Genomic DNA, 20793 nt, shown 5'->3' with positions numbered 1-20793 from the left:
AATCAGATGATACATGTAAGGGCCCCAGCTGACAGTTAGGTCTTTAATCTTTACAGCGAAGCCCTAATGGGAGCAAATGCCTCTCTTGGTGGAAAGAAAGCTGCGTTTCTCGGAGCCTCAGCTCACTTTTTATGATAAACACCTGGCACTTATAGAGATGTTCTTTATAGTTTTCCTTTCATGGGACGCTCTGAGCTTCTGTTCCCCTCTTCTCCTTTTTTTTTTTTCCTTTACAAATTGACAGAAGGCAGGGTTCTGTTCCAGGGGCTGCTAGAGCCAAGGTGAATGTCACTGTCCTCAAGGTACTCAGCCCCAGGCAACTCAGAATCTGGGGGGAACCCCCCAGGTACGCTGTGGTGTTGAAGACACCCATGTCCAGCCCTGAGGGATGTGCGCCATAAATTTTGGTACCTTGATAGGATGCACTGTACATAGCCATTAAAAATGGTGTTTCTAACCAACTTGACAATAAACTATTTGTAAGAAAAAAATGGTATTTCTGAAGAATATTGGTGCTCACTGTGTAAAGTGAAAGAAGATTGTTAATAAGGTCGTAGATATACTGTGATCTCACTTCTGGGTTGAGATAGATCTATTTGAAAAGCAAAAAAAAAAAGAACAGAATACCAACTCTGGTTATTTATGATTAATAGAATTCAGGTGCTTTAAACTTTATTTTCATGTTTCTTTTTCATTTTTATTTTTTAATTAAAAAAAATTTTTAATGTTTATTTAGTTTTTAGAGAGAGAGACCTACAGAGTGTGAGTGGGGCAGGGTCAGAGAGAGAGAGGGAGACACAGAATCCAAAGCAGGCTCCGAGCTGTCAGCAACAGAGCCCAACGTGGGGCTTGAACCCACGAACTGTGAGATCATGACCTGAACTGAAGTCAGACGCTCAACCAACTGAGCCACCCAGGCACCCCTATTTTTCATTTTTAAAACAATGAGCATCAAGGAAGGATGTGGGTTTTATTTAACCTTTCAGAAAAATGCCACAGGTGGCCTCCTTATATGAGGATCTCTTTGCTTTTGATGAGTGGTTTGATGATTTACACAGATTTTCTTGTTTGTTTAAGTAGGACAGAAGAACCATAAAGCAGTTTCTCTTAAAAAATATAAAAAGCTCCGTGCATATAATTTTTTCCTTCATGCATATAATTCAGATAGTATGAAAATTATGGTAATTCTTTTTTTTTTGGTATTTACTTATTTTTAAGAGAGAGAGAGAGAGCATCAAACAAGGGAGGGCAGAGAGAGAGACACAGAATCTGAAGCAGGCTCCAGGCTCCGAGCTGTCAGCACAGAGCTCATTGTGGGGCTCAAACCCACAAACTGTGAGATCATGACCTGAGCCAAAGTCGAACCCTCAACCAACTGTGCCACCCAGGTGCCCCAATGATAATTCTTAATTTGGAAAAAAAATGGGTTGTCGCATCAACAGGAACTTCCTGTATAACAATTGCAGAAAATCAAAACACCTGGTTCTGTTTGTAACTCTTACTACCTGTGTAACCTTGAATAAAGTACTTAAGCTTCAGGATAGTGTTTCCCCAAGTATGATTCCCAGACCAGCAGTAACAACATCTCCTGGGAGCGTATTTAAAATGCAAGATCTGAAGCTCTGTCTCGGACCTACTGATACAAATCTGTAAGAGCTTTCCAGGTGATTGGTATAAATATTAAGTTTTCAAAGTTTTGTATGGGGCTGTTCCCCCCTGCTCAAATGATGGTGGTACTCCTCACCTGAACACCTTGCAGGTGTGCTCATGGACAGCAAATGAGACAATACACATAAACATGGTTTTAAACTGTAAAGACTGGGGCACTTGGGTGGCTCAGTCAGTTGAGTTTCTGACTTTGGCTCAGGTCATGATCTCACGGTTTGTGGGTTCGAGCCCCGTGTCGGACTCTGTGCTGACTGCCCAGAGTCTGGAACCTGCTTCAGATTCAGTCTCTCTCTCTTTCTCTGCCCCTCCCATGCTCACTGTCTCTGTCTCTCAAAAATAAATAAGCATTTAAAAAATTTAAACTGTAAAGACTGAACAAATGCCAACGTCTAATATGTCTTCCAATGAGAAAGCCTGGGATGGAATGGTAGTTGTGTCATTGTATAAAACGCTTCTTAGTTCATGTTAATCACTGTAAGGGGATGTCTCTTTCCTAATCTTTGCTCATGACACTCTGACGATATTTTCCAGATTATGACCTTTCAAAGATGAGGGACTTCATCAACCAACAAGCTGATGCTTACGTGGAGAAAGGCATCCTTGATAAGGAAGAAGCCGATGCCATCAAGCGTATTTACAGCAGCCTGTAAAAATGGCAAAAGATTCAGGAGTCTTTAGACTGTTTCAGAAAACATAGCCTAAAACGCTTCTAATTCTGTGATTACAGTAATTTGAGTCAAGGATTTTTAGAAAGTGATGAAAGTGCAGTAGTTAACCTTTTAGAAGTGGTCAAACATAGCTTTCTTGCCATAAAAACTATTTGAGAAGTAAAGGTGTCTGTAAGCTGAGATTTTGTATATAGAATCCTTATTTACTTATAGATTTACATTTTATAATCAGAGATATGTTGCTTTGGAAAGCCTGTAACAGACTGAATTTAAAACGGAAGCTTCTTCCTGCTGTGTCACACACACAGACACCCCCTGAAGAATTAAGGGGTTCTGTTTTCAAGGCATGCTGGGTATCACAACACCTCATAGGATATGTCTGTTAAAAAATGTTTCCACCACCAGTTCCTTTTTGGGAGTTAAAATAAATTAACATTTCTGGGGCACCTGGGTGGCTCAGTCGGTTAAGCGTCCAACTTTGGCTCAGGTCATAATCTCATGGTTCGTGGATTCAAGCCCCCGAGTCAGGCTCTGGGCTGACAGCTAGCTTAGAGCCTGGAGCCTGTTTCAGATTCTGTGTCTCCCTCTTTCTCTGACGTTCCCCTGCTCACGCTGTCTCTCTCTCTTAGAAATAAATAAAACCTTAAAAAAATTTTTTTAAATAAATTAATTAATTAACATTTCCTCAAAACCTATCTAAGCTTAAAGGATAGCTCTCTGCTTTTTTGGCTGTTCCTGCTGGCTCTTTATCAGGCCTCAGTGGTGCAAAAAGGAACCTGGAAAATGGGCATAAGATTTGTTGGGTTCATTAATAATTTGCCACACTGTTAATATTTTCTATTAGTGAATTTTCAGATATCTAGTTTGTTTATTAATGGGGATGACTATGCACTCCCCAAGAAAAAGGAGGTGTTAAACACTACCAAAGCAAAGATGTACGCCAGATTTGAGTTATCTAAACTGAATTTAATCCAGGCCAACATTTCTCAATAGAGAACAAGAGAGGCAGGCACTGGAACAGAAAGAGGGAAAACAATCATTCCCTTCTTTGTGGACCAAAGCTGGTAAATGAACTTTCCTGCGGAAAAGGTTAATGAACTTGGGGCCCCTGCAACTCGTCTTCCTCAGCTACCATCACAAACACAGTCCTGGAAACACGCAGTGGTTCAAGATCCTCATGAAATGTTAATGGGTAATGTTCCCAAACAGAAAAATGCCTTGAAAATGCATTATTCAGCATAAAGTAATAACATGTTTTCTATATATTTCAGTTGGAAATCTTAATATAATGCTCTGTGTATTAGCTGCCCCTAATTCAAATGGCCTTCTGATACTTGTCTTGAATGCTCCGGCTTGGTAGCTGCTTCTTGGTGAGGACAGGGAACTTATAGACAAACGTAAAGAGGCTGTTTTTCATGGGTAGGAAACCACTGCTGCTCCTCTTCATCATCTCTTGAGCTGTAAAAATAAACAAAAACCGAAGCCTGACACACACAAAAACTAAACTCAGTATGTTCTTGAAAAGCCAGTACTTACTGGTGAGCAGTAATGGGGAACTAAAAACACCTACGCCCAAACTATCCTTGCCAAACACAATGGGTCAGAGCATTTTAATGTCATTTTTGATAACATGACCGCTACTTCACCTATGTCGTATATAGTCCAAATGGGCAGCTTGTACACCAGAAAAAAAAAATCTGGCTGCAGTTAAAGCATTTTATCCTTTCACTTTTCTAAAATGTATCTATCTATGTGATATATTTTGAAATGAGACACTTAGGGGAGCCTGGGTGGCTCAGTCAGTTAAGTGTCTGACTTCAGCTTATAGCAATCTCAGTGTTCCTGAGTTCGAGCCCTGCATCAGGCTCTGGGCTGACAGCTCAGAGCCTGGAGCCTGCTTCAGATTCTGTGTCTCTCCCTCTCTCTCAGTCCCTCCCCAGCTCGTGCTCCGCCTGTCTCTCTCAAGAATAAATACACATTAAAAAAATTAAAGAATAAATAAATAAAACAAAATGAGACATTTTCTTAGGGAATGTATTGCAGTTTTCCGACACACTGACATTCATTAGCTCCCAGCAGGAATCAAGATGAGTAAGGGCTCATCAGCCCTGTTTTATTTATTTGTTTTTTAAATGTTTTATTTACTTTTTTGAGAGAGAGACAGTGTGAGCAGGGGAGGGTCAGAGAGAGAGGGAGATACAGAATCTGAAGCAGGCTCCAGGCTCTGAGCTGGCAGTCAGCACAGAGCCTGACGCAGGGCTCAAACCCAGGAACCCTGAGATCATGACCTGAGCTGAAGTCGGTAGCTTAACTGACTGAGCCACTCAGGCGGCTCAGCCTTGTTTTGTAAATGAGGAAACTGGTTCACCAAAAGAACAAGGGCACAGTGTGTGCTCAAATTCCGATGGCGATGGCCGAGAAGTGGTTCAAGCTGGGCCTCAAACCTAGTTCCTGTGGCTCAGTCTACTCCTCCGAGGCAGCACTAAAATACTCTGGTCCAAGACAGTTCAACTGTGGCCACAACAAATTTCAGATTTTTTAGTTTAATGAATTTTCTTTTAATGAAAGAGACAGATGTTTTGGCCAGAAAGTGTTGAGAGAGACCTTAGACAACAATGAAATACTCAGAAGAACATTTTTAAGATTGTGGCCTTCATTTTAAATTTCTGCTTATATTACAACTTTTGGGTAGCATTTTTTGATTTATATCTTTTGGATTTCTCTCAAATTTCAGTTTATGGTAAACAATATAACTTTACATTTTTTTAAAGTTCCTTTGCCTCCAAAAAGGCCTACACATTTTCTTACAGACATGACGGTTTCCCTTCCTTTATTTGTTTTTTCTTTTTGTTTTCTCTTCTGCCAACTAACTCTTCATAGACAGGGAGTAGCAAAGCATGATCAAGAGATCAACTTGGGGCACCTCAGTGGCCCAGAGTGAGTTGTTTGAGCATCTGACTCTTGACTTCTGTGCAGGTCATGGTTCGCACCTGGTGTTGGGCTCAGTGCTGACGGTGCAGAGCCTGCTTGGGATTTGCTCTCTCTGCCTCTCTCTAAAAAAAAATAAGCTTAAAAAAAGATCACCCTATATCAATCAATACTAGCATGAGAAAAACACCACAAGGGATAATGTATGTTATGAACAAATTCGAGCCAAGGGCAGACAACTACTGTTCCCAGGCATGCACCTGTCAGGCACCCCCCAGGGCTGGACGTGTGCGGTTCTGCTCTACCAGCTCTGCTGCACTGACACCTAAGGGCACCTGTTTCCTGCTTAATGGAAGACCTGGAGGAGCAAGAAAAAGAAGAGAAAATGAAGGGAGAATCCTGTTTGTCCCACAGAAGATCCTTTGGGGATGTAGGGGAGGGATAAATATGAGCAGTTTTTGTGGAGGCTTAAGAATTATTTAACCTTGTACTTGAATAAAAATTGAGACCAAAAACACCTTCTAATTGTAAATAATATATTGCTGAAGGCTTAACCTGTACATATGATAAAAGACAAGAGGTGAATAAAAACCCTCAATTCAAATGAGCACAGTGACTATAAAACACTCTATAAAGTAACTTAATGAAATCTAGCCTAGAAGTCACCAGTGTCTCAGAGCATGGTATTTTTTTTTTTTATGTTTGTTTATTTTTGAGAGTGACAGAGACAGAATGTGAGTGGGTTAGGGGCAGAGAGAGAGGGAGACACAGAATCCGAAGGAGGCTCCAGGCTCTGAGCTGTGAGCACAGAGCCCAATGGGAGCCTAAAATCACGAACTATGAGATCATGACCTGAGCTGAGGTCAGATGCTTGCTTAACCGACTGAGCCACCTAGGCACCCTGGAGCATGGTATTCTTTATTTCTCCTTCTGATCATATTCTATGTTTATATTTTATCTCAAACAAATCAGGTCAAATATTATGAAAATGCAAAGGCTACTATACCCATAATTGATTTGCTTTTAGATTACTGAAACTTTTTCAAAATTCCAATAATAATAATAAAAGGAACTAAAATGGAGAAGCTATCACCATTTCAAAAAGAATTTGTGAATCAATTTTATTTTTCCATTTGTCGAAAAAAATTGCAGACTCAAATATGAAAACATAGTTTATTTTCTCATTCAGGCTTTTATAGTTTATTTTTACAAAATAGCAAACAAAATTTCGTTCTCTATATTAATACAGAATATGTAATACATATCGAAATATATATATATAGCACTTAAGTTATAAACACATAGCAAAATCAGCATCACTTAAACAGCAACCATGTATTTCACATAATTAGGATTTTTCAGAGGATAAACACTGCTTTCAGCTTGAATATATATATATAGTCCTTGATGCTTTGTTAACTAGTATTTACGAAAACTAGTCTAAAAACTACCATCACCTACAAAAGTGATGATCTTTAGAATACGATTTGCTCTCATGCCATAATAAAGACTTAAAATTATAGAAAGCCAGAGGGAAATAATCATTTCAGTGCAATTGCAGTAGGTGGGACTACTTAGTTGTGATTTAAGGATGTATACTTTTGAATCTTCAGCTGTTGGTTTCTTCATGATACAACCATCTCTTAATCCAGGTTAGATTATCATCTCTGATCATCTAACTGTGATAGAGGGAAGTTGCATAGGGGCTCTCTTCATCTCTGAAAAAAAGAAATTCAGCACGAATCAGTGTTTAAACATGATATTCAGAAAACTAATACGTAGACTGTACTCATTATATAACTTAAAATCCACTTGCCAAAGAAGTGCAGGAATATATCAATATATAATGTTTTGCATGTCTTGGAAGTTGAATGAAATGCAAATACTCATTAGGGTGTGCCTTATTATCTGCATTTTACTGGTATTTCAGCTACTGGTATAAAGAACAGTACTTGCTTTATATTTATATTCTCTATTACATTTAAACAAAATGTATTAAACTATAAGATGATTATATTCATGTTTGTTTATAGTTTTTATAGTCCACCTTTTTCTCCAAAGGGCTTGATGTGCCTACAACAAAGGGCATATGTATAATAAGATGAATTAGATAGAAATGAAAAATGAGAACCAAGGAAAGGAGAAGGATACACAAATATATTAGCCATATGAAATACTGTAGTAGTTGAACTGAAAATCAGTTTTAATTGCAAGCTTCCTGGTAGCCAGGGCAAAAAAAAAAAGCAAACACAATAGCTTGTGCCATTTTTGGAATCATAAAGGAAGGAGAAAAACAATTCTATAGGAGAGAGAAAGATTTGCCCTAACAAAAAACAAAGAAAAAAGCTCACATGAAAAACACCTCGTAACAAATAATGGACAATGTCTTTGACAAATTTTATTAGGATCAGTAGTTCGCAAGTATTCCCTAGGGCATTGCTCCTTTGAAGGGGTAAACTAGATGTTTCTGCTTGGCTGCTATCCAGAATTGCTAGCTGGATGGTTACGCTACTAAAGCAAAGCAACAATTTTTTTTTAAAAATGTGTTTATTTTATTTACTTTTTTTAGAGAGGAGTGCAAGCAGGGGAGGGGGGAGGAAGAGAGAAAGAGAGGAAGAGAGAGAGAAAGAGAGAGAGGAGATTCTTAAGCAAGCTCCACACTCAGGGTAGAGCCTGATGTGAGGCTCAGTCTCACAACCCTGGGATCCTGACCTGAGCCAAAATCAAGAGTCAGACACTTAATCAACTGAGCAATCCCGGCTCCCCCAGATAACAAGTAACAGAGCCCAAAACAAGAACATTGCAATAGATGAAGTCCTATGCAGAATGCAATAGCTCTTTTTAGACCTCATATATTAATAGTGACTTTCTAGAATTAAAATACAAGTTTCAGAGAAAAAGGGAAACAGAAGCAGAGAGAAAACAAAACGAAACTTAGCAAAGCAAGGACATCCTAAGAGTCATTTATTCAGCCTCTGACATTTTACCAGCGTATTTTTACCTGCTCTCTTCTTTTAGTTTCTTGGCTGCCTGTGTTGACAACTTAATCTGCAAGTCTAGTCTCTGCAGGAAATCTCTAGCTGACACTTCTTCAGGCTGTACAGGCTGAACGTCGGATTCTTGAGGACTGGGAGGAGAGAGGTCTTCTGCAGCTGCTACCGGCTCTTCCTCATGAGAAAAACTGCTATCGACAGTTTCATTTTCTGGAGAATCTATTGAGTTAAGTCCATTAAACGACAAAGGTTTCTCTGATATAACGGGGATGTTCAAAGTTTTCTTCAGAAATATACAATCATTTGTAAACAGTTTATTTGCCCTTTTAATCTGCTCCATCTAAAATATGAAAAAGGAAACACAGAGTTTTATGTAAATAAATCCATTAGTAGGGTTTATTATATAAGCAACTAAAAATATCTGGGATCACTGTGCAATGCTTTCTCTGGATTTGAGATTCTTTTTCTTTAATGTTTTATTTATTTTTGAGAGAGAGAGAGAGACAGAGAGACAGAGAGACAGAGGATCTGAAGCAAACAGTGAGATCATGACCTGAGCCGAAGTCAGATGTGCAATCAACTGAGCCACCCAGGTGCCCCTGGATTTGAGATTCTTATTGTGGGTTTAGTAACTACCCCAGGTACCCCTAGTTATTTCAAGAGATGTCAGGAAATTGTTTCTCAACTTTAAAAAAGAAAAGCCCAAATTTCCCCCACTATTATATTTCCCCTGTAAGGCAGCTTTTACCAAAGAGCCTTAAATCCCTGAACTTAAAAAATGTGGAATTTTAAGCACTTATTTTATAAATTCGAGTCTTGGTGAAACATTTCTACTATTTGATTTTTTAAAAAACTAGTACTGTTATTTTACTTATGGAGTGCTTCCTGTGTCTCCAGAATTGTGTTTGGTAAATATAATGGATACAGGAGCTGGTATAGAAATAAATACAACAAGAATTTGCAAGAATGGTGCAGACTGGAGCTGCAGTCATTTAGAAAGGCCTCATGGAGAAGGTGGAGTTCCGATTTTGATTCTTCTGACTTTAGACGGGCCTTGAAGAATGGGTAGAAGCGGTGTAGGTAAGGAAAGGAGGTGGGCAGCACTTTACATACAGTACCTCATATTTTCTACTCTGGAGGAGGTATTTAAAGATTCACTTTACAAATATAAGAAACAAAACTCTTAGAAATTATGTACAATGGAACCATCATAAACTGGCAGAAGAAGAAGCTAGAATTTAATACAGTTTCTATAACCATAAACTCTCACACCTGTGGAAGCCTCGTGCAGACCACAGACATGGGGAGGGGAGGAGAGGGCGAAAGGGGGAATGGAATTTACATGGGTCGGGTAGTAATCGAGATACTTCATCTTCTTTCCGCAAATGAAGACAAGGAGGGTCCAGAGAGGTAAACGGGGTGCTTCAGTGCAAAATGCTGTGAACGGCAAGCAGTACCACACCTGTGAGCTCGCAGCATGCGGGAGAAATGCGTACACTTGGCATTCACCACACTGCAGCATCCGTGGCCCTCTCCGCCCAGCAAGCCTGGGAACCTGCACCATGCCAGGCTCCTCCCACACCCCCGCACCATACGATTTTCACCACAGCTCTTTCTTGGGAGGCACAGAACCAAGATAGTTTGGTAAGAGAGCTAAGCACGCAGGCTTGGGAATCTGACTGACCTGGTTTCAAATCCCACCTCCTCCAACACCAACGGTCCCAACACGAGCTTAATGCTTCTTTCATTCAGCCTGTTTTCTCGTGTGCAAATAAGCATCCCCTACCCTTCACAGGGTCGTTGGAAAGATTCAATGAGAGATTATATACATGCTTGTAGAGAGGAGACAGGTAGGTAGGTAAGTAGACAGACAGATAGATAGGATATATATGAGAGAAAGAAAATAGTTAGCAGCAGATGATACTACTCTCTTTTCCGATGAAGAAATTAAGATGACTGATTTGACCAAGTACCTAGGGTTCTTTAAATGTATGAGCTGGAATTTCTGTCTGACTCTAAAGTCAGGATAAAACTGCATGACTAATGGGACCAAATTATAGGATCCTTTAATGCCAAATTGATTGTAAGCAAAAAAATTAGATTTCTACATCAAAGAGCCTGAAAAACAATAGTCGACTAGTAATTCAACCCTCTATCTCCTCAATTCTTAATATAAGCTGAATCTACACAAATAGTACAGTGAGAAAGCTTTTTCTTTCTTTTAAAGGCACTATCTTAAAGTATCGTTTGTGTAGGGTGGGGTGGTCTTTGGTGTTCTAGTTTCTTGTTAAATGAGAGAAGGCAAGGGTGAGAAAGAGAGGCATGAATAGGCAGGTGCATTTAGGAGACAAAATAAAAATCTGAAAATCCTAACTATCTCTGGTCTAGTTTAGGCTTCAATGTGAGTGATTTAAATAACTTGAATACCTTATCCAGAACAGGTTCAGGTATATGGACTCTGCCTTTAATACCCTCTTGTTTTTTTGTTTTTGTTTTACCAGCTAGCCTCCACCTCCTCCATCCTAGTATGTGGGCTCGCAATGGCACTGAACAAAAAACCTGCTCCCCCACTCCAGGGTGAGCATATGACTCATTCTTGTCCTTTGCAGTGTCACAGTGTCCTGGCTTTCATGTTAGGTCACAGTCCCATCTTGGAATGATTCAGAGCTGCAAGGAGACTTTTGCTGGGTCTGGGAGAGGAAAGATCCTCTATTTTCTCCACTGGAAAGAACAGCAATCTGTTCACTTCGTGGAACCTGACAACAAGGCTGCCTTGGAAGAAAGCAATCAGACCTCTGAATCAAAGCCTGAAGCCTGAACCCTAGGGCCTTTGAGTTCTATGAGCCAATAAATGCTATTGTTTGTTTCTTTGTTGTTTTTTTGCCCAAGCCAGTTTCAGTTAGGTTTTCTGTTACTTGTAAATGAAAGAGCCTACACTGATACAGTGCCCTTTGAAATGCTTATTGGCAGAGGCCTACCATTTTCTGAGGATAATGATGGATAACAGAAATTGATGGGGAGCACCAGATCTCACTGCTGAGGCAGATCTGAGAGCATCAAGCATCAACTGCGAATTCCTTCAGGACAAACACTTTTATTTCTGTAGCTTCCCTGAGGCTAACAAAGATCTTGTACATACTAAATGCTTAGGATGGAAGGATAGATAGATAGATAGATAGATAGATAGATAGACAGATGGATGGATGAATTAATTAAAACAGGTTAGAGGAACAGACATAAAAGATGAATCCCAGGAAGTAACCAGAGACAGTAAGTCATCTGTTGTGTTAGTTACTCTCCCTTTAAATACACTGTCACCATCCAATCCATCCACAACTCTTCTTAAGCCTGTTCCGAACCCCAGGAGGCTGACCTCTTAAGAACTGCATTACCTAAGCCATGTCCTCGGCATTCCAGCGGGAGTTCCAAACGAAGCACCAGCAGAAAGATAGCACCATGAATGACTCCAGTGGCGGCAATACTCTATGGCAGAGTTCCTGCAGGTAACCCCTCCCTCATCCCAGGCTCCAGGTTTCCCCGTGTGGGGTATACACCACTTCTTCCCCTGGCCCTTCAAGCCCTAGGGTAACGTCTTCCCACTGTTGCTAGTCCTAGGTTGCTTCATTGTCTCTTGCTGGTTCCCTCAACCCTGCTCCCACTTCTGTAAATGTCCCTTCACTAAGTTCTCTTTGGCCACGCCCCCTGAGCCCACTGTTTCCTGCCAGAACCCTGACCCATACATCTATCATTCAAAGAAAGGCAGGCCATCACAGCCAGGCAAAGGGCCAATGACAGGGAGCAAAGACAAGGTGACTGAATCAACAGCTGGGTACAGTCAAGGAAGCGCAGGGAGTAAAGGGCAGGGCTGCCTATGCTCTTATGCATCATCCCACTGATTCACCCATAGAACTGCCTCTTGAACTAGTCTATGAGCTTCCTGAACTCTGAGACAGTGCTATCTCCATCTCAGTACCATCAGCAAGCATTGCAGGTAAACATTCACTCTATGGTCTAGACTGTAAGATGATACATAGGATGCCAGCATCAAGGACATCAGAGATATCCAGACACAGTTAGCATCAAGGTGGGGAACAATCTAAGAACTGGCAGATTTGAGTCTGAATGAAGGTGGAAACAGGTCAATGAGTTTAATACAAGGTAGTAGCTGGAAACATGGGTTCTAGGGTTCATACTTTCTGGGTTCAATTCCTGGCTTTCTAATCATTCATGATTCTGTTTTCTTTTCTGAAAAGTAAGGAAAATAATAGTACCTGTCACACAATAAAATCATTATGAGGATTACACAAATCAACTCACATAAAGTACTTAGAACAATACATAGCCCCCAGAAAGCCTTCAAAAATAATAATAATAATAATAGCTGCTATCATATTATTTATTAAATTTGGTTAAAACTAGAAAGTAACAGGTAAGGGCAGATCCTAACATGTATTTAGCCAATGAGAAGGAAGGAGGTAGGAATTTCTCACAATAAAAAATATGTCTCCTACAAACTAAAAATCTATTAAAAAATTTCATACAAACAAGCTCAGATAATTAACATTTTATGTTGTCAGTGCCCTGGGGTGTGTGAGCTTTATGTTTTTTTCCCAAAGGTAATAAACTTGATCTTAACTTGTTCTCCTCTACAAGTAGTGGCTTGAACCAACTGCACAGGCTGCAAACTCTGTACCTGTAGTAAAGTTAAGGAATAAACCAGCCATGCAAAAAGCTGGGGGAGGAGAATGCATTCCAGGGAGAAAAAGCAGCTGCAGTGCCCCAGCACAGGTAAAAAACAGTGTGGCTGACATACAGGGAGCAATGACCAAAACTCCATGCTACACAGGGCCTTACACGTCAAGGGATAACATTTGGATTTTACTTAAAAAAATTTTTTAATGTTTATTTATTTTTGAGACAGAGAGAGACAGCATGAGTGGGGGAGGGGCAGAGAGAAAGAGACAAAATCTGAAGCAGGCTCCAGGCTCTGAGCTGTCAGCACACAGCCTGACACGGGGCTTGAACTCGTCAACCGTGAGATCATAACCAGAGCCGAAGTCAGGTGCTCAACTAACTGAGCCACCCAGGCACCCCTGGATTTTACTTTTAATGTGATGAGAAGCCACTGGAGGGTGAAGAGAAGGAGTGACACGATCCGATTACAGTTAAAGGCCACTCCAGCAGCTTTGCGGAAAATGCACTGGCAAGAAAGAGGCATTAGTGGAAACAGGAAGCCTACTCATGGCAGAAACAGCAACAGCACAGACAAGAGACTGGGGATAATCCCAAACAGTGAAATGATGTTTTATACTTTTATCTGAACATAGGTGGGTCTAATGTTCTGGTAATGTCACCTCACATAAAGCTAAGTAAAGTCATGATCCAACCCAAAGAAGAGCTGGAAAACTAGCGCTTTCCCAACTGGGCTCTGTTCAACATTTCCTAACACTCAGTTTTTATGAAATACTGTCATTTCAAAAATGTCTCCCACTCAGGATGGAATAGCATGACTCAATGAAACTGACCGGTCACTAAGAAAAAGATTACAGAAGAATTAAGTATGAGCTAACAAGGTGGCCACAAGATCACAACCATGGTGACATTAGGTAGAACAAGTGCCACTGATAACTTAAAAACAACTTCTTTAAAATGATTGCCCTGGTGCATCTGGGTGGCTCAGTCAGCTAAGTGTCTGACTTCCGCTCAGGGCTTGATCTCACAGTTCCTGAGTATGAGCTCCATACCTCGGGCTCTGTGCTGACAGCTAGTTCAGAGCCTGGAGCCTGCTCCAGATTCTGTGTCTCCCTCTCCTTCTGCCCCTTTCCCTCTCATACTCTGTCTCTCTAAAAAAATAAACATTTAAAATGTAATAATAACAATAATAATAATAATAATAAATAAAATAAAAACAATTGCCCTGTAGGGGCATCTGGGTGGCTCAGTCAGTTAAGCTCCTGACTTTGGCTCAGGTCATGATTTCACGGTTTGTTTCTGTTTCTTTCTCTCCACTACTTAAAAAAGGCAAACCCTTCCAAAAACATTTCAGGATACATTAATAACTAACATTTCCATGGCTCTGTGTGGTTTACAGAATATATGCATACATACACACAACTTTAATTTGATTATTATTATTTTACAGAAGAGAAAAGACTTAAATATTAAAGGACTCTCTCCAGATCATTTTCTAGTAAGTGCTACATTGACTGATCAGCCCACTGTCTCACTGTCTTAGGTTCTAGGTGCTGGGGGCAATCAGACTCCTCCACTGCCATATGCTAATAATAGGGAAAAGGATTTCCTTCCTTTCCATGCTATTTCAGAAGGACACAGGAGGCTCCATTTATATGAAATGCCCAGAAAAGGCAAATCTATAGATTAGAAAAATATATTCGTGGTTGCCTAGGGCTAGAGAAGGCAACAGGAAGGGGCAGGGATCTTTTTAGGGTGATGGCACGGTTCTAAAATTGGATTGTGGTGATGGTTGCACAATTTTGTAAATTGACTGATGGTCCTTGAATTACACACTTAAAATGGGTGAATTTTGTGGTATGTAAATTATACTTCAATAAAGCTGATTTTTAACAAAGAATACATGAGACTCTATTAAACCCCAAGCTTAGTTACTAAAGACTATTTTACCATACTTTTCACTACCGGCAGCACTATTTATTGATGGTTCTCCTCCCTGTGATCAGCAAGGATCAACCATCTCCACCAGCAACAGGGGCTAAAGTTATAAACACAAAAGATTTACCTATACTTATATTTCTAACTCATAACACTTGTTGCCCCTAAAATGACAATCATATTTCACCTTTTCTCAGCAAGGTGACTTCTGGTAGGGGAAGTGCTAAGAAGCCACTGTACATTAGCAGCTCACTGGAAGAAAGCGAGAGGACCGTGAGAATAAAACCAGACAGGAAGTGATCGAGGGCACTGGAGGAGAGAGGACAGGTGAGTTGCCAAGGGTAAGCAAAGAGACAAAGAAAAAGTTCATGCAAATAATAGTTCCCCTCCCTGTTACCTGCCCACTTTTAGTCTTTATACTGTTTTCTGGATGTTTTTCCAGGGTTTCAAGCTCACAGTGGCTGGCTAGCGTCAGTGAGTTTCCTCCAGAAGCTTCCGTCCAACTGAGAGGAGCCAGCACGGCCACAAATGCCATAGCTAAATCTAGAATACGGGGTTAGGGAAAGGGCCTTAATGTCTCAGTAGAGATAAGTACAGCCAGGGAAATTCCAGCCCAAGCAAATTCATGTCTGAGATCTGAACTGCCTTTAACCGTTTCTCAACTCAGCCCAAATAGTTTCAGTCTCCAGACCACTTCCTCAAAGGCGTCTTTGGTAGAGATGCTCAAATATAACCTTATGTTTAATTCGAACTAAAGACACCCTGCAGGTGGAAGGGGAGAAAACCAGCACCATCCCCCTAGCAGCAACCTCTCTGTAGGCTGGACAGTGAGCCTCAAACCACACTGCAAAACAAGTCACTCAAACCCTCCCCTGGCCTCCACCTTTCAGGGTCTGCTCAACCCCAGGGCCTCCTGATTTCACACCAGTCAGGCCTGTGGGTCAGGTCCATCTTATGTGGAGAGCCTGCCATGCGCCGGCCTCAGGCTAGACACAGAATGTCCAGAGATGAGTCGGACAAGCAACCTGGCTTCTCAAGTAGCTACAGGCTAGTGGAAAGCAGTAGTGGATAAAGTCACCATGAATAAAAAGAGGACAGCATGTATCATTTTGTAGCCCGAGCATGAGGCAAAAGGACTCAAACAAACCAGGCTCAATAAAAACAGGTAAAAAAAAAAAAGTGGGGGGCACCTGTGTGGCTCAGTCAGTAAGGTGACTCTCGTATTGGCTCAGGTCATGGTCTCACCATTTGTGGGATCAAGCCCTGCATCAGCTCTGTGCTGATGGCGTGAAGTCTGTTTGGGATTCTCTGCCTCCTCTCTCTCTCTCTCCCTCTCAAATAAATAAGCATTCAAAAAAACAGCTAAAAAATAATAAATGCCATTATTAATAATGTTGACTTGAAAAAGGATGGTGGGAAGGGTCCTTAAGATATTTTCTAAGGCCCTGGCAGAAGAACTGGGGTCCATCGGGCTTCCGACGTGGCCAGATTCTTGAACATTCACATTCTTCATTCCTAAGGAGAAGAATGGGCCCATCTGTAGGGCAGGGAAACCCAAATGAAACAGAAAACAAATAAGCAGAAAGCATATAGCATATCAACAAATCATCTAGAATCCAGCTACTTCCTACCACCTGCTTCTCTGCTGCTCTGGTCCAAGCTGCCATCCTCTCACCTGCATTTATTACCAAGCTATCAACCTGTCTGGTTTCCGTGCCTTGGCACTCGCCCACAACAGCCTGTTCTCAAAGCAGCATCCAGAGTGATCCTCCTAGGGCATAAGTCAGATCATGTCACTCTTCTACTTGAACTCCTCCAATGCTGCCCAACTCACTCAGAAAAAGAGCCAAAGTCCTACAATGGCCTTCAAGGTCCAAATACATGCCACTGTATTCTAAGCACCAGGTACGCTACTCCTGGAACTTGCCAATTATACTTCCACCTCAGGGCCTTTGCACCACCGGCTGCTCCTACTGCCTAGAATGTTCTTCACAGATATCTGCAACCCTCCCCCCCACCACACACACAAACACATAACTTACCTCCTTCTCAGTGAGTTCTTTGTGGCTATACCATTTTAAATTATAGCCACCTCCACTAGCCTTCCTTATCTCCTTTCCCTGCTTAATTTTCCTTCATTTTGCTTATCAATCCCTGACATATACCATATTTCATTTGTTTACTTATTGTCTCTACTGACTAAGATATAATCTCCATGAGGGCATGAGTTTCTATTTATTCACTAATCTATCACCAAAAAGATAGAAGCTGGGAAAAAAGAGAAAAGAAAAGGAGATGAACGATAAATACTGTTGGGAAAACAAGACAGGGAAGGGGAAACGGGGTGTGGAGGAGGGCTGTCCTTTGACAGAAAGTAGTCAGGAAGGCTTCATGGAGGAGACATGTAAGCAAGAACCTGAAGGCAGTGAGGGAGCAAGTTACACAGCCAAGACCAACTGCGTAATTTGCAGGGTCCAGTGAAAAGTGCAAATGTGGGGCCCCTGTTCACAGAGTATTAAAAATTTCAAGACGGCAATAGTAGAGCATTACACCAAATGCAAGGCTCTTCTGAGCATGGGGTCTCATGTGACTACCAGGTCATACACCCATGAAGCGAACATTCCACACAGCAATCAGGAATAGAGTGTTCCATATAGATGAAACAGCAAGTGCAGAGACCCCAGGAAGGACAGTGCTTTGGGAACAAGCCAAGAGGCCATGCTTGTAAAACATGAAGATTCCTGGGCTCCTTTTCTGCATATTCTGATCCAGTAGGCTCAAGGTCAGTTAGGATTCTTTATTTCCAGTTTGCCTCAGGGCATTCCCCTATCCAGGCAAGTTTGAGGAACATGTTTATTCCCACATCTTGGGATATACCCTGCTGCCAGCCATCGAGCATCACTTCAGAAAACCAGTTTCTGCTGTGTTTCCCTGAAAACTGAGGGTCGACAACCGGATCTCCATCTTCACCCCTTGTCAGAGTCTCTGTTCTGGGAACATGCTGGTGCCTCAAATACTACTGGCTCTTATCGGTCTCTCCCTCTGAGGGACTGAAGTCCTGCCTGGATCCCAGCGGGGAGACTGGAGAGCTGTCATCAGCAGACAGGCTTCCCTGAGAGTTCCTGTTCCTACAAGTAACACAGCAGAGCCATGCTCGGCTATTACCAGACACGGGATATTAAAGTTAAATGTTTGCCTGGACTGACTCTTAATTTCCAGGTGCACTGCCCTGGGTCTCTAAGTCTCCAACATATCATCACCTATTCCTTTAAACAATAATTTAAATATGTTTATAACCTAGGCAGTCAATATTTGAAACTTAACTCATTCAACTTCTTTCTGTTCAGTTGCAGAAAGAAAAAAACTTTTCTGCCTTTTTAGTTTCCACCTAAAATCTCAATTTACAATCAGTAAATCCGATTAATACCTGTATACATGAATTAAAGCAATAATATCGCTTCACTGTTAAAGTAAGAATTATCACTTTCACTGGTTCTACATAACCAATTGGAAGAGTCTCTACAAATTTCATCAACTATAGTTCAGGGCCCAACGTAAATGATATACATGTAATAAACCAGTAGTCCTCAATGAATTGTGAGTTTCTTCCTAGGGAATATTTGGCAATGTCTGGATGGAGGTTGGGGGTCTTACTGGCATCTAATAGGCAGAGCTCAGAGATGCTGTTAAACATCCTACAATGCACAGCACAACCCACACAACAAAGAATTACAGGGTCCATAATATTAATAGTGTTGCAGTTGAGACAGATTCTTTGAGGGTATAGATTACAGTTCCCAATTCATTATACTTGAACTTAACATCTGAAAATCAAGTCTTTATGAAAGTAGTGAAGAATCTGGTTTATATTTTACCCAAAAGGGGTAATAAGGTTATGAGGAACAGGATCTATATTAAGCAAAAGCATAGATTAGAAAGCATTTGATCAAAAGTAAAGAACTGCAAGGAGCAGATGTTTCAGAGCCATAAGTAACTCAAGTGCAGCCGTGGAGAGCACTGGGCTGCAGAGAGTATGTTCTGAGCAGGGACCAGGGAAATAACACTTCTCTACATATCATGGATTCTTGGTGCAGTGACCCTGGCCCAGTGGGTACGATGCTTAGAAACCAAACAGAAGAGGTCTTCCTTCTTCTGATGCTAAGATGCTAAGAGAGCTAGTGATAAGTCTAGGAAAGAAATAAGGGTGGAAATCAGAAGTGGTATCTAGATAAAAGCAAACATTTTATCACTGTGCTAATTCAAGCTGCTCTCAATGAATAAGCATGCTTAGACAATACCCTTACCTTTCATCCATCTTCCCATCTGTAAACAGGTTAATTATACCTACCTCCAAGGCTCTGTAGGGAAATCAAACTGAGTAAGAACAAGATGGAACAGGATGAATGTAATAATGCCTGGCACACAGCAGACATTCAGCAGAAGGTAGTTGCTGATATTCCCCAACCCTGGTCCTGTCTGGCTCTAACCCAAACCAGGCCTTATTGAGGTACATGAGAATTGTAGTTCACATTTGCAGACTCCTAGGAGGACAGCAAAGGACTATCCATAGCATGATGATATCCGTATATGCTGCACAGCAAGATTCCTGTCTCAAAATATTTAAATGATAAGGCCTGCTAGGGAAACATATAGTACCAACTCGAATGTGCAAAATAAATTACTCTGACTCTGTCATTCTGTGAAGGGCCAGGAAGAGTTTCACTTTAAGAGAACGGTACAGAGAAGATCGCCTTTCTTGCCATTGCTGTCTTAGGTGTTTCAGGAAAGAACACTGAAAACTGATACAGAACTCAGATGCAAAAAGGACATCACATAGCTCAGAGTTAATTATAAGTAATTTTAATGAGACAATATGTTCCCTCAGGTTTCCATGTTCTTCCCAGAAGTGCAATGCAATACGTTCAGGACATACACACTTATAAATTTATAATAAACACAGCTCTCCAGCTCACCTAGACCCCAGTTCTGGGTTGCTGCTTAGCGACAGGTGTCACATTCACAGTTGCCAGTGAGCCCAGGGGTGTAATTTCACTTCTAAATAAAGAAGCATAATCGATAGAACCAGAACCAGCCTGTGGAAACAATCGTACCATCCCTGACTCATCACAGCGCTTGTTTACAGAGAAAACAAAATTCTCTGCAGAAGTCAACACCTCAGTTCAGCTTTGAGTGGTGTGATCTGGCCTGAAAATCTCGGGTGAACGTAGCTCCCAGGTCCTCTTTGGCATCTGGGCGGTGTCTGGCCAGGACACCGGGAACTCGATGCACCTACCTGGGGAGGGAGCCTCGGCGGCCTGCCCTTCTGGCGACAGAACCATCTTTGGCGACCGCTGCGGCCGTTCGCTGGGCGAGCGGCTGGGGACACATGGCTGTGGCCCGACCCCCGTACTCCGCGCCCCGCCCCGAGCCCACCAGCCCCCGCCGCCGCGGCACGCCCTGCTCACCGTGACTCCGTACTTGAGCGCGATGCCCTGCAGCGTGTCGCCGGCGCGGACCCGGTGCTCCACATGGCGCTCGATGACGCCGGCGCCCAGCGGCGCCCGCACGCTGGCAGTGCTGCCGTACGAGCGGGTCTTGGTGCGGGCCAGGCTCAGCGACAGCTCGGCCTCCTCGGATTCCGAGCCCGAGCGCGAGCGTGCCGGCGGCGAGGGAGCCGAGGGCCGGGGAGCTCGGGGGCCGCCTTCCCGCAGGGACAGCGCGGGCGAGGAATCCGCCATGGGTCCTGCGGAGGCCGCCAGGTCGCGAAGCTCGCCAAGGGGGCGGCGCCTTTTCCGCCGCCGCCTCTTCTGAGTCCTCACAGGGGCTGCGGCAGGAGGTTCCGCGGGGGCGGAGGACTGGAGGCAGCGGCGGGGAGCTGCGGTCGGGGCATGGCGGGCGCCCCCCCC

General features: G+C 42.2%; 2 protein-coding genes across 3 annotated transcripts in view; one reads left to right on the top strand and one right to left on the bottom strand.

The window, feature by feature from the left end:
- Positions 1-2782, top strand: part of SCG3 (secretogranin III) — a 35934-nt gene extending 33152 nt beyond the window's left edge. Inside the window, exon 12 of the mRNA XM_077764397.1 lies at positions 2200-2782. Within this exon, the coding sequence (XP_077620523.1) occupies positions 2200-2318 (119 nt within the window). The 3' untranslated portion in view covers positions 2319-2782. The remainder of the gene's footprint in view (positions 1-2199) is intronic.
- A 3641-nt stretch (positions 2783-6423) lies between these two features.
- LYSMD2 (LysM domain containing 2) lies at positions 6424-20785 on the bottom strand. Of its 2 annotated transcripts, none has more exons than XM_077764398.1 (3): positions 20353-20785; positions 8266-8597; positions 6424-6982 (listed from the first exon to the last, which is right to left on the bottom strand). In XM_077764398.1, exons 1-3 carry the CDS (start codon positions 20623-20625, stop codon positions 6940-6942), a joined length of 648 nt encoding a protein of 215 aa, XP_077620524.1. In that variant the 5' UTR covers positions 20626-20785; the 3' UTR covers positions 6424-6939. The 2 variants fall into 2 exon arrangements, with proteins under 2 accessions (XP_077620524.1, XP_077620526.1); XM_077764400.1 differs by lacking the exon at positions 20353-20785 and adding an exon at positions 20181-20278.
- Between the last annotated feature and the right edge of the window lie 8 nt (positions 20786-20793).

The sequence above is a fragment of the Crocuta crocuta genome, unplaced genomic scaffold (genome assembly GCF_008692635.1).
Source record: "Crocuta crocuta isolate KB4526 unplaced genomic scaffold, BGI_CrCroc_1.0 scaffold102, whole genome shotgun sequence".
Lineage (NCBI taxonomy): Eukaryota > Metazoa > Chordata > Mammalia > Carnivora > Hyaenidae > Crocuta > Crocuta crocuta.
The sequence above is the reverse complement of the archived record's forward strand: the minus strand, read 5'-3'. Positions and strand labels throughout refer to the sequence as shown.